The sequence below is a fragment of the Borostomias antarcticus genome (genome assembly GCF_949987555.1).
Source record: "Borostomias antarcticus genome assembly, chromosome: 18".
Lineage (NCBI taxonomy): Eukaryota > Metazoa > Chordata > Actinopteri > Stomiiformes > Stomiidae > Borostomias > Borostomias antarcticus.
Genome location: NC_140251.1, coordinates 6,685,923 through 6,703,438, shown reverse-complemented (window position 1 = coordinate 6,703,438; position 17,516 = coordinate 6,685,923). Strand labels below are relative to the sequence as shown.

Here is a 17,516-nt window from a genome sequence, read left to right as displayed (position 1 = left end):
ACAAACCCAGTGCCGTTTTAAAGTGTGATTGGGGCACACATACTAAAAAGCACTACAGTGGAAATGTCTTTACAGTATTGCTATATTCACTCCCCTCAACCGCCCAGGCCAGGTTCACTGGAACTCTGCCCCCTGAACAGGCCCGGTGCTCGGAAGGGCTGCATTGATTTGTTCGAGCCATCCCTCGTCAGTCTTGTCCTGTGCAGTGACTCGCATAGTCCTTTGCTTTGCATCTCACATAGTCCTTTTTTTCCTGAGAGTTCCGTCATTCGATTTCCTTTTCTCTTGAAGTTTGGTCATTTAATACCTTTATTTAAAAGTTTGTCTGGTTCAACCATTATGGGAACCCTGAAATATTCCCCCCCGCCCATTGAAAGAAAAAAGAAAAAAAAAGCTAACAGAACAGAAAGAAACTAATTACAGTCGTTTGTGGTAGAGATGCAGTTTAGTCTTCTGTTGACGTTTAAGAGACACAGCGGCATCCATCTATGTCCTCACGGCCCCTGTGGACCACAACCTGTCAGGGCCTTATTTCTCTGTGTGCCCAGCCCGGGGCAGGCCGAGGCGTGGAGCCCATCTCGTGTTCTTTCCTCGTTCAGCCTCCATACGGCGTCTGCAGGACGACGTCTCTCAGGTCTTCCTCATCATGCGACGGGTCTGCCAGGCATGGAACTTGTTGTATGCCGTCTGCAGCATCTCCTCCAGGTGCCCCGTCAGCTGTGGGGATCGGTTCATATGTTTATTTGCGAAAGGCCTATACAGGGTCAAATGTACGACCCTACTTTTACAGAGGTTAACGAATCATGGTCCTTACATTAGTACTTAAATATTGACGCTGGATCTTTTCTTGGAAGGGTCGGAGCTTGGTCATTTGGAATCTCTCCAGGTTTGACCTCATTTTCACAACCTGTAAGAGTAATGATTAATTGAGTCAGAAAAAGCACTACAGCAAGAACAACACATGGATTTGGCCACGTTAACAAGCTGAGGGTGTTTCCTATGATGAAACTAAGGTTGCGTTCACACCTAAAGATCTGTTTTCTGAATGGGGAATATCCCCTCTGAATATCTCACTCACAGAAACCAGGCCGGCCCACACCGGCCCACTTGAAGACTTGAGGAGTGGAGTCCGCCATTGACTGACAGGCATCTCCCCCCCCCCCCGACCAAACGATTTTGGGCACCTCTTTTTTCAGGCACTTTTTCCACAGGCACATGCATTTCTAAATTAGGCTGATTATTAATTAGTTACTAACTAATAATTTGTATTCGGCATGTTATTGTATTTTATTAGGATATATTAATTTAATATTTATGTAGGCCTGCTTCTCAGTAGGTCACTTCCACTCCTGGAGTTTGCGCCAGTCTGGACATGAAGCCTCCCATTTATCCCATCCCTCCCATCTATCCCAATGATTAAATTAAATTAAATGCACTGGTATTACATAATTTAACTTGATCACAATCATCTTTATTGTGGGCCTATAGTAATAATCCAAATGATAACATGTAGCCTAGGCCTACGTAACGGCATGACAAATGCGCACTGCACTCCCAAAATGCAAAATGTAGCCAATGACATAAGAGTAAAAAGTATTACAACGACAATATGAAGCCTATTTTCAACTTGTAGGCTAGACATTGTGGGACTTTTAGTTCATAAAACAAAGATTGTTTCGAATGGTGTTCACACCAGAAATGGACCGCTCCAGAGTTCACTTGACAGTGGACTGAGACCACCATCGTCCAGCCGGACCAGAGAGTGGTTGTTTGGGCCGCAACAGAGTTTGATTCCTGCGTTCACACCACTGAAACAAACCGCAACAAGGGGTTTGGTTCGGTTCAACCGGACTTAACAAGGTTGGTGTGAAAGCGCCCTAAGTGTGGTGGCTTTGGATTCTGAATATTATTAAATTAAATTGTTGATGATGGAACTGATAAGGAGAGATCAGACCATGGCAAGAACTCTAGCTGATTGAATAAGAAGAGTGCAGAAGTGAGTGCAGCACATTCAAGAGGTCTACCTTCTCCTCCAAGAACGGTGTGTTTACAGGAAAGCATGACCAGAAGTGCCTCAGTAGTTCTCCAGCAGCCGTATACAAATGCTTCAGCTCTCCCTGGACCTCATTTGGTACCATCTCTGTAACAAAGCAAAGAACCAACAGAGTCAGAGAACATCAGGCACATGGTGTTTTTGCACATCGCAACACTTGTCTTTGGTTACTTTTTTGTATATGACAACATTAATTGAATACACTAACGGAATGCAAACCTATTCAACAGAAGCAATGAACGTACGGTTTATGGCTTGTTGTGCCCCTGCCTGCATCAGTATGCCCCCTGGAGAAAGGGCAGCGATGGCAGAACTGGCTGTGCTGCTGGACATCACCTGTAAGGAGACAGCTGTGAGAAGGATAATCTCCTTTCAGAAGAAACGTCACAATCCAAAGCCTCGGTGGCAGGCTGAGTAGAATCAGAGACCGCCAGGTGTCCCTAACCTGAGTAAGGCAGGGCTTGTAGCTGGCCATCTCATGCTGGATGCAGTTGACAGAGTTGATGATGTCTTGGCTAGTGGTGTACTGTTGGGACTGGAGAGGCACAGGACCATGAGAGTACCTTGGAGAAAAGGATTTTAATACTCAACTGAATGACACAGTTGTTCCAAACAAGTATATCCCTTCCAAGTCAAGAGTAGAAAGAATGTGAAGAATAACCCAAACAATTCCTCTACCTGTCAGATTTCTTGAGGTTCAAGGCAATAGTTTTCTGTACATTTTCCCTTTGAAGGTCCTCATATTCTATGGCCTCTTGCAATTTCACCTGTTATATATAAACACATGCTTTTAGACTTAAGAATTGCCATTTAGACAGAATATTCATCAATAATTAAGAATAGATCGCAGCTTCATAAATTTGCTTGAACCTCTACCTTCTTAATGGGTGGTTGAAAGAAGTCAGAGTCCCTTGAGTTTCCATCTGTACTGCTTGTCTCACTAGCTTGATCGTTGGGAGCATCTCTTTGATAACACAAAAGGTTATAGGTTAACATTTAATAACTGTAAAGAGAGCGGGCCCATTTTCTTTGTTCAAATGTGTTAAACGAGGCATGTGTGAGGTCCGCACACAGCTACTCCACAGGGTTTGTTTATTGGATTAAAAGTGACAACGTTTCGACCCGCGTGGGCCTTCGTCAGGTAATGGTTGTCTCAAAACGTTGTCACTTTTGTAAACAAACCCTGTGGAGTAGCTGTGTGCGGACCTCAACCTTGTTTCACCAGATGTCACATTGTCCTGCACCAGCGTGGTGGATGTGCTTGGCAAACATTTTATTTCAAACGAGGCATGTGTGACACAAAAAGTGACACAAAGCCACAGAGACATATAACAAACACAGAAAGAATCAACAGAATCAGTACAAAAACAATTAACAGAAATATCTTTATGTTAAGAGAACATTAACCGTCCCTTGAATAACTCGGCTCACCCCTTCCGTGAGCCAGCTGCCAGCACCATGGCACTGTGATGGTTGAAACGTTTGATGATGGCAGAGTTGCTGTTCTCCTTCACCGTCTTGTTAGAATTGGATGTGGAGGGTGCCGTGGAGATCCCATATCCCTGTACAATGAAGCATGCAGTGACAAGCTCTTCCACTCCATACAATAGTAGGTAAATGGACTGCACTTATATAGCGCCTTTCTACCTTAACGGACCAAGTGCTTTACATTGGCCTCTCATTCACACACACAAATTCACACACCAATGGCAGCAAGCTGCCATGCAAGGTGCTAGCCTGCTCATTAGGAGCAATATGGGGTTCAGTGTCTTGTTCAAGGACACTTTGACATGTGGACACGAGGAGCCGGGAATTGAACGGCCAACCCTGCGGTCATTGGACGACCCGCTCTACCTCCTGAACCATAGGTGCATATTAAAAACATAACGACTCTTACCTCGTCAAATGTTTTGTCCTCCAATGACATGAGGTCCACCAAAGGATTCTTTACTCCTTGAACGACCATGGATTTCAAGCCTGCGTGATGTGGATGTGGATATGGCTATTTCAGTAATGATGTTGACAAAGGAAATGACCAATTAGCTTTTTTTTTTCGAACACATGTGGTCTAACCTTTTTCATCCTCCTTAGCACACTCTGAGAAGATATCCTGTAGACCAGTGTTGATACGGTCCCTGTGGAAGTAATGGGACTGAAAAAAGCGGGTCCAGAATTCCTTTTCAGTCAGGTTGTGCGGGACATTCTCACCATACTTCTGTTTCACTGCAGGTAAAAGATAGTTTAACAGTGATTGAGTTGACTCAGCCAGTCAGTAAATACAAAAATACACAAACCTGTTTAACATGCACCAACTAGTTCTGGCAGATCAAATAGTATTCATTTATTCCTTTGCTTATCAGTCCAGCAAACGGCATTGAACCTCCTCATAGGCAGCTTATATATACAGTATAGGTACCAATGTATGAGTGAAAACAATGTAGCCTCAAATGCACCTCTGGAAAAGATTCCTAGATTATTTTCCAGCTGATTAGGTGAAATCATACTTTCAGACATTAAGACAGTGTACAGTATAGTGTGAAGTGGTACTAAATACATTGGTATAGTGTATAGTGTGAAGTGGTACTAGACACACTGATGGTGTATAGTGTGAAGTGGTACTAAACACATTGATATAGTGTATAGTGAGTGGTACTAGATACAGTACACTGGTAGAGCGTATAGTGTGAAGTGGTACTAGATAGTGTATACAGTAGGTTGAAGTGGTACTAATTTAGATACATGCAGAAACTGGGTATCTTACCTGCAGGGTATGTTCTGAAGATGGACTCAATAATGTCAGAAGTGAGATTGTATCTCAAACCATTACAGCCGTCTGTCTGAGGCCGTATGTCTGCCTACAACCCACATTACGACATTCATGATAATTCTATGATACAAAACATTTCTATGTGCATCAACAAGAAATTGCCAACTTTGTCTTTTTTCATACTATTAACACCACTGTGGTGATTAGAAAAGTTTTGATGTGCTCACCAGAAAGGCTGCTGATATCCCAACTTCCTGCTTATTATTGGAAAGTGAGTGGTCCACGTTGTTCATACTTAGCCGGTTGGCCCAGAACTCTTCTGCGCTGATCACCTGACTTACAACCAGGTCTTTGTACAACTGAAAAAGCACCGGATCTTCTTGCAACATTCTGGGGGAGAAGAATAAAAATGCTGACAAATATTCCAGTTTATGTTGATCATATTCATTTTCATAACATACCATAATAATTTCATAACCAATCTGTTGGAACTGTTACGGCTGCTGCACACCTTCAAGAGTTAGCCGACAGGTGCGTAGGAGGAAATAGATCTAAGTAGGCTGAGAGAGGCTTCCCGCACACTGTCCTTACTTGCAAAATTACTTTATGGGAAAAAACAATGTTTCGGTTGCTAGATAGACCTTCATCAGGTTACAACGGGACATGAGTCATTGTCAGTGTTTGAGACATGAGTCTTTGTAACCTGATGAAGGCAAAGCAACCAAAGCATTTTTATTTTTTCAAATAAAGTAATTTTACAAGTAAGGACATAACCAATCTGTTAAAATGCACACCTGGATGTCTGGATGTCATTTGGCCTCACCTATTTTTCTCCTCAAGTTCCTTGTTGGCCCTCTTTTTGAATTTGGGTAGTAGCTGTTGTAGAAGGTCCTTAGCAGCGTCTCGGTCTTTAAGGGCAGTGTTCTCATTGGCAAAGTGGAATGTGGTACTCTCACCAGTGTGAAGGACCAACTGAAGCTGAATCTTGGCTTTGCCATCAGGGCTGATCTTCTGACCTGCACACCCAGGGGTCAACAGAATAACAAACAAAACCCCACAGTGAAATCATTGCGCTATATTTATGATAGCCTATTTAGACTTAGGTGTGTGATTTCATCAGCCAGAACTCACAGCGGATATCAGCATACAGGTGGCTGACGGAGAAGCGGTCTTTCCCCTCTGGGCCCCATGCTATGCGCTCTGCCATCAGGTACAGAGTGCCATCCTGTTTCCTCTGTCGCACCCTTTTGACCACCAGCAGCACCTCCTCCGACAACGCTGCCATGGCTGAAAGATGAAAAAGATGGAGGCTTACATTAAGAGATGAGAGGTAACATTACTGAAAACAACATAAAACTGACTTGAGCTTAAGACGTAGGAGCTAGCATAATGGCATAATGTGCAATTTCCCATTGGGGATCAATAAGGTATCTGAACTGCCCACTGACGTCAGGACAGCAGAGTTGCTGCCCATCTTTCCCGGCAGGCTCAAAACGCACCTCTTCAAGAAGTACTACCACGATCCTCCCCTCTTAAGCACCTATTGTCTTTTTTTTTTTTAAATTTGCTATTCTTGCACTTTTTGCCTTCAGCACTATATTATGCTCTTAGTCACTTGTTTAGAAAGGAGATGTACTTTTGAGTTCTGGCAAGTAGTAGTACATTGGCTTTTCCTACGTTAAATGTAATTGCAATTGATTGTATTGTCGCTTTGGATAAAAGCGTCAGCTAAATGACTGCAATGTAAATGTAAGGTCGCAGGAGCAAGACGGGAGAAGTACGTATGTCTACGATGCTAGCTCGCTATGTCAAATGCTATAATGGAGGCGATGCCAGAAATAAATAAAATGTATGGCAGGTAAGGCTAGCAAAAAGTTGGCTTTTTGCAATTGTCGCTAATTTACAAGGCTAACATTAATATATCATCTAGCTAGCCTAACGCTAGCTAGGGACGTTAGCTTACATTAGCCGGCTAGCTACTTAAAAAGAGCAAGCCAGCTAGTGCTAGCTAGCTAATGACCTAGCATCTTGCTAGCATGCTCAGTTAGGCAACATCATAAACCAAATTAATGAAAACGTGTTAGTAGCTAGCTACATACCCCTTGCACGTCATACCAAAAGCCGGCGAAGCTTTCGCTGTACTTTCTAGGCCAGTACAGGCTAGCACTAACTAGCTAGATAGCCCATCATCATGCCCATGGCTAGCTTCGACTCGAGAAACTGGCTGACTGGCTAAGAAAGTGAAGAAAATATTCATTACCTCAATCTCCAACGTTGTTGCAGTTGATACCTTGTTTCTGTGTTCTCCCGATATCGGACATGCAGTTAACGTGAGTGCAAATGTTTGTTGAAGGTGTTATTTGTTTGAAATGTATAACAACTCAAGACTCTGTGCTCTCCATCGACACAAATGTGTCAAAAGGTGTATCGCGCTAATAGTTCCGGAAGAGTGAGCGATTGTGTTGTAGTTCCCGTCCATAGCTTACACTTTAGTCTGGGAGTCAGGCTACTATATTTTGATTAACCTGATTTTAGTATTTTTCTCTGTTTATTCTTGTAGCTTGGGGGTCCCTCTTCAAAATACAGGAGGGTGCTCGGTGATATCCCTTGAGCATTCTATATATTAGCCCCTTTAGTTTCAATGTATTTGATTCAATATCAGATTAATTACCTTTTAGGCCAGCAAAACACACTTTTGATGAAAACACAACCCATGCTGGATGAATTGTAAATGGTAAATGGACTGCACTTATATAGCTTAGCGCTTTGGATAAAGCATGTTTCTAAATCCTCGGTGCATATCTACTGAGGGCAGCATCACCGTGCCTCTTGCTGTTTGATGGAGGCACCCTCAGCAGCACCAAGCGATCTGAGGGAACGATTTGGAACATAGCCTACTCCGACAGGCAGTCTGACAGGTAGGAAGGTGCTAGATCATTCAAAGACTTAAACAAAAGTAAAAGAAGCAGAAAGATGCTAGTACAGGTGTAATATTTTCTCTTTTCGTGGTTTTAGTAAGAATTCGTGCTGTAGGCTACCCGATAGCGCTGTACACAATAGTACCCGATACACGCTGGCAGGTAGTTAGGGTTAGGATTATTTAGTGTATACATGCATGCATATATTATATACACTGTATAACCCTAAGCCTAATATACCTGCCAGTGTGTATAGTGTACTCCAAATTTCTACATTTCAATGAGCAAAAGCTATGTGGGTGTACAGCAAGGTAGCTCAGTGGTAGAGCGGGTCGTCCAATGATCGTGTCAAGTCTCCTTGGGCAAGACACTAAACCCCAGATTTATCCCAATGATAAATGAGCATGAGCTTCTTGTCTTTGAAACATGAGTTTAACATGTTTTTGAAAGATTTTTCACGGTGCCCACCCACATCCATTGTATGACCTAAACAGTGGTAGAGCAATTATCAACTTTCTCAAAAGTGCTAGTTTTGTCAACTTTTTGATCTGAACCATTATATATGATCATAAGTAACCTTAAAACAGGGCTAAACATGAATTTTCCCTTTACTACTCCTTTAAGACCCACACCGAAGGACACAATGGATAGAGATGGATAGAGATCCATTGTGTACTTGGCTGTGACATGAGCAAGGACCACTAATATCTCAAGAGTGCAAAGACTGTCAAAATGTTTATATGACGTTGTATATGATTGTAAATAACCTTTATAACAGGGCTTATGATGCAAAATACCAAACTACTCCTTTAAGTGTGTGGTTGCAGTTACACCTCTACATTGGTATGAGCCAGAATCACCTACAATAAAATTGTCTTGGTCAGGAGGCACTACTCAACACGAAGTAGGCCTGTGTATGGTACAAATTACTCAGGAGAGAAGATCACATATTCTAGACCAGAAGAGTTCTCGTGTTCAAAAAACAGACGCATATTCTTGTTTGAACTTTAATAGACTTGAAAATGAAAAGAAAAATCTGCATGCAGAGAGAAATGATTAATTATTAAGTCATGTATACATTACTTTATGTTGAAGATGGAAACCCTGTTGTGCCCATAGGATAATGCACATAATTAAAAAACATAAATTATTTTTTAAACTGAATCGACATTAATGTAGCATTTATTAATTATTGTTATACAACGGTTAGTTCTGGTTCTTGATTCTGATTGGCTGGAAGCCGTGTTAAAATACTTTGTAACACACACCTGGGACCGCATATCATTCCATTTTCAGTATTAATGCGCCTCCCATTTGATCCAATGCATTGTAGGCCTAGTTGTTGTTGTTTCTTGGCAACTCTTTTGTTAGAGGGACTATTTTGCTCGGCGGAATTGAGGGAATGATGCTTCGTTTTGAATAAATGTTCATATTTTACATTGCTGTGTGTTTATTTTACACTAATAGCTGTAGTAACCGTTGTATAAAAGCAGTAAACCACTCGAGGCCGTGTGTTATAGTGATTTTATAACAGCTAGGGGGCGTTGTTAGGCACGACGCGAAGCGGAGTCAACACACGGCCTCGAGTGGTTTATTGCTTAATCACACTCTCTAACATGGCATCCACATGTCTCGATAAAAGTGTAGGATCTTTGGAACTTCCTCCCATCTGAGCAGATCATCTCCACCTCCCTCTGGCTAGTAGACATTTCTTGACAGCAGGTGCATGAATGCATTAAGGCATTTTTCTCTGCTGAATACCTTCAAATGAAACACAAAAAACATGGTTAAGAGCATTGCTTAACCACACCAGGTGGAGCAGGGTTCAGATCGACTTAGATCAACAGTAATAATAATGATGCTCACATAGAAGACGTTTCACAGAATCCTCCACATGCTGGGATTTCCACAGATACTGCAGACCTGCAGTCTTTAGTCTCCAGGTGTGTGGTTGTGTTTCTGACGTGGCAGTCAGGACGTGGTGAGCCTAGGAAAATGCAGAGGAAAAAATTAATTACTACAGTTTTCAAAACATGACTTATCTTAAATCCAGGACTACATTGTGTGTTATTGTGTACACTGTCCAGTAGACCTGAATTTAAAGCAAAAAAGATTAACTATATGATTATATGCAATATGTTGCACAGTTTTTTATTTACTTACAAGTTTGGCAACAACCGTATTGGTCATGTCTTTCAGTTCCCTATAAAAAAAAAAGAACAGGCAAATTGATATATATATATATCTTATTACACACACACACACACACACATATATATATATATATATATATATATATATATATACATACACACACACACACACACACACACGCACACACACATTTTAGTTATTTAGCAGACACTTGTACATGATAATTCATGGCTCAGTATCAATATCAACTACTGAATACTCACTGGGATGCAATCTTCTGGATGGAATTCTGGGCATTCAATTTTTAATTCCACAACTGTAAACTGGTGGTTGACCTTTGTGCATTTATACTTAGTACATGTATCATTAGGAGAAGACCAGTCATGGTCAGGCTGTATATAAGTAAGATCAGGTAAAAGTTTGAGAGTTGTGTAAAGAAAGACAATTATAATAAATGGGAATGCCTTTACAGAATGTTTTCAGGATTTTGACCTTGACCACATTGGCATTTAACTCACCTCAATGATGTGAGACGTGTTGCCTGGGAGGACTACCACACATCTCTTCTGTTCACACTCTCCACAACATGAATTGGACTGAACTACATACTCATAACCCTTCAGGAAATAAAATAAAGCATTGCATCAATAGCATTGTATTGTTATGTTCCCTGAAATCAACAACCTGGTGCTTGCTCAAACCAAAGACAACCAACAAAAAATAGGCATCCATAAGGATCCCACCATAGTTGTTGTAATGGAATAAATTTGATGTAACTATCAAAAGTAAAAGGATTTGCCGAGGTTCGCTCAAAAAGGTTCAATCTGGTTTATTTGCCAAAACATACAATTGCAATTGGACTTCAGAATAAAACACAGAAAAGCGTTTTACAGAGAAGAAGTAACTCAGTTTGTTCTTGCGCGCTCTTATATTCGATGTTATGCCCGGATATGACGTTTCTAAGATCCGATTGGCTAACTCATCATTACACGTCATCATTAAAGGAGTAGTAAAGGGAAAATGCATGTTTAGCCCTGTTTTAAGGTTACTTATGATCATATACAATGGTTCAGATCAAAACATTGACAAAGATAGCATTTTCGAGAAAGTTGATAATTGCTCTACCACCGTTTTGGTCATACAATGGATGTGGATGGGCATCTTGAAAAATCATTCAAAAACATGTTAAACTCGATTTCAAAGACAAGAACCTCACCTAGGTGTTAGTTGGCGTTCTGACATATAATTCGCCATAAAGTAAGATTCTAGTTCATCTGGAAAGGCTTTTTTAAATATTTAGCATAGAACTATTTAGTCGCAGCACATACGTGTGTAAACTTCCGCAAACTAGGTAGCCTAGCAACATGAACAATAACATAAGCTACCATAAGTAGTTCCGCTTCCTGAATCCCCTCTGCAGATTGATCTACACATCTACAACGGTCCCTTCAATACAAGTCAATGGATTTCATAAAATGATCAATAAAACCCTACAGGATTCATACTTTGCGGCGAATTGGATGTCAGAACACCAACGGACACCAATTACCCCCTCGGTGAGCTTCTTGTCTTTGAAATCGAGAGTTTAACATGTTTTTGAATGATTTTGCAAGATGCCCATCCACATCCATTGTATGACCAAAACGGCGGTAGAGCAATTATTAACTTTCTCGAAAATACTAGCTTTGTCAATGTTTTGATCTGAACCATTGTATATGATCATAAGTAGCCTTAAAACAGGGCTAAACATGCATTTTCCCTTTACTACTCCTTTAATGGCGGACGTCATCAACAATGGCCAGAATAGTGGAGAAAAGGGCGGTAAATTATCAAAGGTTTCTGCACAGACAATGTAAACAATGGGAGGTCACAGGTTCTCAGACAACAAGGCCTGGGTGTGTGTCCCCCTGGAGATGTCATCCTGTCATAAATTAAGTTAGCACAGGCAGGGGTCTTGAATCTCAAAAGGTAGGGGGTTGCAAACAGGAGTTAGGTTCATGGCTACAACAATAGGTTTAAGAACAAAAAGTCTGAGAACAAAAGCCCAGGACAGTTATCTCTGAAAACCTCTAAAAATTCTATTACAATGTCTAGATTTACCCCCAAAAGTAAAAACCCAAACCTGAAACCAACTAAAGACAAAAATGAAAATATCAAACTCTGTCCCAAATATAGTCATCAAAGTAATTTAAAACCATGCTAGTACAGTACCTGGGGGCATTCAGAGTCACATGTAACAGGGGAACACTTTATAACATGTCGCTGGGTGTCAGGATGCTGAGTAGAACCACAATGACAGTCCTCACATGTGTTTTTTGGAACCTTAGAACGCGGCTGGAAATGAAGTACAATGTCAATGTGCTTTTTAGGATGAGACAAGCGACTCACAACCAGATACAGTATGAGGGGTAGGTTTTAATCACCACAACATACTATACTGTCTCCAAGTATTTATTTTGCTCATAGATTTTAAAATGTGTATTTGCGGCTCACCTGGTACTCAGTATTATTGAAGACACAGACAGATTTGGGCTCTAAGAAACAAGACAAACATCAAACATTTTAGATACTGCAGTTACATCTTTAGATATAGGTGTTTCTTATCCGTCTCATCTCTTTGAAATACAATAATCATTCAAAATTAATAGAGTGATTATTTTATAAGGGTTTACCACAGGAATAGGACAGGCAGCAGTCACCCATAGTGATGTTTAGCTCGGACCCTACTGGGCACAGTGGTTGTTGTGCTGAGCAGTGTTTCCCATCACACACTACGATAGAAGAAATATGTTAAAGCCCAGTTTATTTCTGTCCTCCTCTAGAAATGAGCCGATTGGTTGCTGAGAGTCTACCTTTTTGTTTACTTACCACACTCGGTTTGCTGACAGCAACCCACCGTTAAGTTCACCAACACTTCACCTTCCTTGTCACAGGTAATGGGTTTTTGGGCAGGACATTTCACAGGCTCACACTGAACACTGAGAGTGTCTAAGTCACAAACACATTCCTGGCAGTTGCTCTGCCACTTATCTCCAGGCTGTGTACATAAACAAAGCAGATCAGGGCACACAACGAGTTATCAATCCCAATGACGCTACATCATACATGATCAGCTCAACGATCGTACCTCCTTAGGCATGCCATCGGGTCCAGTGCAGCCTACAATAATAGCAAATAAAGGAAATTAGATTTGAACATTTGAATTGCGTCACTGATCACTAGTGTAATTTTTATTAAAATATTATTGTATACTCACCACAGTAGATCACACACATGTCACTATATGTATCAAACAAGACTGTCCCCTCTTTGCAGAAACAGCCCTCTATACATTTTTCATCACATATCGGTTTCTGTTGACCTTGCAGACATGACTGCACATACTTTTGATTGTATCTAAGTATAATAAGAAAACATATATTTAAAACTCAGCAATGATGGGAAAGAACGCAAAATGCTATGGATGAAAAATTCCCATTTTGTATTGAATTCATGCTTGTTGTGTGATTTGCTGATTTCTTGTTGGGAATTTTACCTTGCGTTGCATGTTGGTTGTACAGCTGGGCCACATGGCTTATAGACCTTCGTAGATGGGCAGTCATATTCTAAAGTAGGGTCAAATCAGAAGGAAAAGCAAAATGTTGTAACAAAATCAAAATGCTTAAACCTGTGGTGTTTTAAAAACTCGTAATAATCGGCAAGGCATTCTCACCACATAGTCCATTTGTTGAATTCCTCCAGTCGACACAGATTTCAAATTTGGCACACAACGAGGCATATGACTCCAAACTGGAGCAGCCAATCGTGGAAATTTCCATTTTGCAGACGTCAAATAAACAGGCCTCATAGAACCCTTGTGGTGGGATTACTTTATGGCATTCGTGAAATACCCTAACAAAGAAAGCACACAGTGAATTTACTACCCATATATGCACTATATTGCATAAATTGAGAGATAATACAACACTGTTTCTTTGCTAAGTCTTACTTGCTGAGTATGACTTCACAGATTGACTTGACCGGCTGGGGACAGGGGTGCGGGGTGGGGGGAGGAGGGGGCGGAGGGGTAGGCGGTTCACAGTAGGGCTTTTCCTTGTCTGGATACTCCCACTCATATGCTATATCAGAACATGATGAATTGGTCTGGCCACTTGGCGATCTGCAGTCATTTGCCTGGTTATTGTCACAGAGACCTCAAAGATGTAAAAGATATAGTGACAAAATTAATTAGAGAAAGATTTATGGTAGCTAGTTGATACTGTCTTTGAGAATATTTGTCACAAACATATAGTACATGTCTATGTCAAAACAATATAATTACATGACATGTTTTGTACATTAATGCTGACTCACCACACTGGCCCTCTGTGTTGTTATGAAAGAGGGAATATGGCAGGCTGATGATGAACATGATTTTTGTGTACGTTACTTGCACTTTAATCTCTGGGATTCTCAAGAAAGTGCTGATTCCGGACGTTGTGATGACAAGGTCATCGTTAGAATATGTTGGGAAGATCTGCTTGCCATTTATATACACCTTAAGGATTAAAATGTAATCTCAAATTAGCTCACATACATTAAGGTTTAGAACGTAATCTCAAATTAGCTCCTCATACATTAAGGATTATAATGTAATATCAAATTAGCTCATCATATACATTACAACTAAGCTTTCAGTCCTATGTACTGTATGAATGGTAACCTATAGGTTATGATATGTGTGTTTGATATAAGCAAGACGTGTTCATATTTGTATCTGTGATACAGCATAATTATAGTTACCATATTTGTTGTTTTAGGAAACTTATTGTAAGTAAGGATAACTTCATAGGACTTGTAGTAAACAATCAGAGAGTGTGGGCAAGACATGGTTCCAGAAGGATCACAGCTCTCGTTGTTAATGATGACAGTGAAATTATGGTATCTAGGAATTATCTCTTTAACCAAAATATAGGTGCAGTTTCCTTGAAAAGCGTAATATTTTCCATCAAATGTGATATAATGAGGATCTCCCCATCCATAGCTCTCACCTGTGAAAGACATTATAATTAGAGATCATGACCACTTTGAATAAACTGACTTGCTAGAAAATATTAAAGCTGCATTCATTGATTTTATTTTACCACTAGATGGAAGTAAGGGACTTGCGCAAACATGTTTACAAACGAATGGCTAAAACGAATGGCCAGAGCCATATAAGGAGGGGGGGTTAGGCACGGGCAAGCTTCTTGACAACAGGGGCACTATGGCTCAGCGAAATAATCTGATATTGGGTGGTTTTAATTCGTTTTGACAATGTAAATAAAATACATGAATGCAGCTTTAAGTTAAAATAAGTCCTATTCCCGATTTTCTGAGGACACATGTTGAGGATGTTTTCTTTGAATCAAGTGAAATGAAACATTAGTTTGAACTTACATTGGCATTCATAATGGAAGCAGCAACCTGTTTGGTCATAGACCTTAACTGGTGGTAAACCGTTTACACACACAGGTTTTGCCATTGATTCACACTTCACTGGTGTTGTTTTGATTTGGCCATTGATGCAGGTATTAGTGCTACAGTTCTCAGTCTTCCAAGACTCACCATCCTGTTAACATAAAACAAAAACTAACACCACACTTAACAGCTATAACAATTTTATTCCATTATATACACCCTAAAAACCCTTTGAAAATCCAGACATTCCTTGCTATACCCACCCCAGAAACTTTTTCCCCCAATTTTTTAAAATGTATTTACTTAATCGGGTTAGTTTCATTGACATCAAAAATCATACATGTCATAACATTAACAGGACCCGTTTTGTTCTCCTCCATCTCTTTTATATCTTTTTGCAGCTCTTTCCAAATGGAAGGTACAGAGTAAAGGGGCTTTCGTTCCTAGCCGATTTTTTGGTTCAACCAAATGATTTGAAATTGTGTGATCAAAAATGATATGGTTAATTTGCCTGCTGGACAATGTACTGTAGGTGCAGTCTCAAGATGGCCTTATAAATACATATGTATCAGTGATTTCACCTGTGCAGCTCTAAGGAATGCCAGCCCACTCTTTAGAGGATACTGTGATGGGTGAGAACTTTTGAGTTTTGAGGCTTAGTGCCCAATGGTACACATTGTCTGGCATACGCAGTGATGATATGGAGGCCTTCATTTAGATGATGTGTCCGTAGTCTATCACAGGCATGAAGGTAGCAGATGTAACCAAATTGAATTAGTTAAAGTCATGTCATGGTCATGGAAAGCTGGCATAAACTGGTATGGTGTTTATGAGAGGTGGTCATGTGTGTTCGCAAATTAGAGGATAAGTGTTCGATCTCAGTGTGCGCAAGTTTCATGAGGAAACGATGCTGACGAGCGACACACTGACACCTGTTAGATTCGATTTGATGTCTTTATTGTTCACAAGGGAAATTCATTTTGTCAAACGAGCCTGTTTTTAGCTTCAAAAGAAAAGGACGACTTATTTTTTAAGTAAAAACCCATCTTAAGCCATTATGCATTTTGGAACAAGATAGCAAGCCGATCTGGAGCGAATTAACTTACCTTCCTTTGTGGAATGGTATTATCACAGGGTTTATATGGCTCCGTTGTAGACACAGTCAATGTGGATGTTGCTGTTATAGGTACAGTTGGTGGAACAGTCGGTGGTATAGTTGAGTGGCATGGTCTTGCTTGTTTCTCAACACTGCATGTTAAATTACAATATGAGGTGAAACACCAGCCTGCCCCATCAGTCTCATTATAAATAAAAGAACCTATAGTAAAAAGAGGAAACATATTTTTGGTTAGAAAATCTGTGCATGGCAAGAAATTTATGCTTGATGAACAAATCAAAGAAACACTTACCAGCAGGGAAATGTTGATTTATATATTTGCAAAAACATGTAGTTGTTTTTTCTGACTGGGTTGAGGAAAATGTGATTTTGGTTGTGGGAGATGATGTCACTGTGGTCGTGGGCGTTGTTGTGATAGTCACTGTTGTTGGCTGAATGGATGGAGTTGATGGGGGCTTTGTGACTGTTGAAGGTGTTGTTGTTGATGTCCTTAGTGTTGTTTTACCAGTTGTAACTGCCTCTGTTGTTAATTTTGTAGAGGAAGATGTCACTGTGGTCGTGGGCGTTGTTGTGATAGTCACTGTTGTTGGCTGAATGGATGGAGTTGATGGGGGCTTTGTGACTGTTGAAGGTGTTGTTGTTGATGTCCTTAGTGTTGTTTTACCAGTTGTAACTGCCTCTGTTGTTAATTTTGTTGAGGAAGATGGTGATGTTGTGGAAGCTTCTGTTGTTGTTGGTGTTGTTGTTGTTGTTGTTGTTGTTGTGGTAGTGACTGTTGTTGGCTGAATGGATGGAGTTGATGGGGGCTTTGTGACTGTTGTAGGTGTTGTTGTTGATGTCCTTAGTGTTGTTTTACTGGTTGTAACTGTCTCTGTTGTTAATTTTGTTGAGAAAGATGTCACTGTTGTCGTGGGTGCTGTTGTGGTCTTGACTGTTGTTGGCCTTTCTGAAGCTGTTGTTGAAGGCTTACTGCTTGTTGTAGTGCTACCGGATACACAGTGGTCAACACAACACTTTACTCTTATTTCATAGTTTAAACACAACGGTGGCCTGACTTGATTCTTATTA

The 17,516-nt window shown here is 40.6% G+C and overlaps 2 protein-coding genes across 2 annotated transcripts; both read right to left on the bottom strand.

The window, feature by feature from the left end:
• Window positions 1-437: 437 nt before the first annotated feature.
• Window positions 438-7,217, bottom strand: gtf2h1 (general transcription factor IIH, polypeptide 1). The gene is made up of 15 exons (XM_084453242.1): window positions 7,081-7,217; window positions 5,952-6,107; window positions 5,644-5,836; window positions 5,048-5,210; window positions 4,815-4,908; window positions 4,127-4,276; window positions 3,951-4,030; window positions 3,485-3,615; window positions 2,930-3,017; window positions 2,732-2,820; window positions 2,499-2,616; window positions 2,299-2,389; window positions 2,025-2,140; window positions 815-907; window positions 438-717 (listed from the first exon to the last, which is right to left on the bottom strand). Exons 2-15 carry the CDS (start codon window positions 6,103-6,105, stop codon window positions 631-633), a joined length of 1,647 nt encoding a protein of 548 aa, XP_084309368.1. The 5' UTR covers window positions 6,106-6,107; window positions 7,081-7,217; the 3' UTR covers window positions 438-630.
• A 2,119-nt stretch (window positions 7,218-9,336) lies between these two features.
• LOC311320665 (intestinal mucin-like protein) lies at window positions 9,337-15,395 on the bottom strand (the record flags this gene model as incomplete). Its single annotated transcript, XM_084452469.1, has 5 exons — window positions 9,337-9,499; window positions 9,605-9,725; window positions 12,761-12,929; window positions 13,020-13,051; window positions 15,311-15,395. 5 exons carry the CDS (start codon window positions 15,393-15,395, stop codon window positions 9,337-9,339), a joined length of 570 nt encoding a protein of 189 aa, XP_084308595.1.
• Window positions 15,396-17,516: the final 2,121 nt, after the last annotated feature.

Excerpts from the sequence above, each read along its gene's own strand:
- gtf2h1 (XM_084453242.1), bottom strand. The coding sequence starts at position 6,105 with ATGGCAGCGTTGTCGGAGGAGGTGCTGCTGGTGGTCAAAAGGGTGCGA. Across the intron at positions 4,031-4,126 it reads TGCTAAGGAGGATGAAAAAG|GCTTGAAATCCATGGTCGTT; the intron begins GTTAGACCACAT and ends CACATCACGCAG. Across the intron at positions 718-814 it reads GTCAATATTTAAGTACTAAT|CTGACGGGGCACCTGGAGGA; the intron begins GTAAGGACCATG and ends CGATCCCCACAG.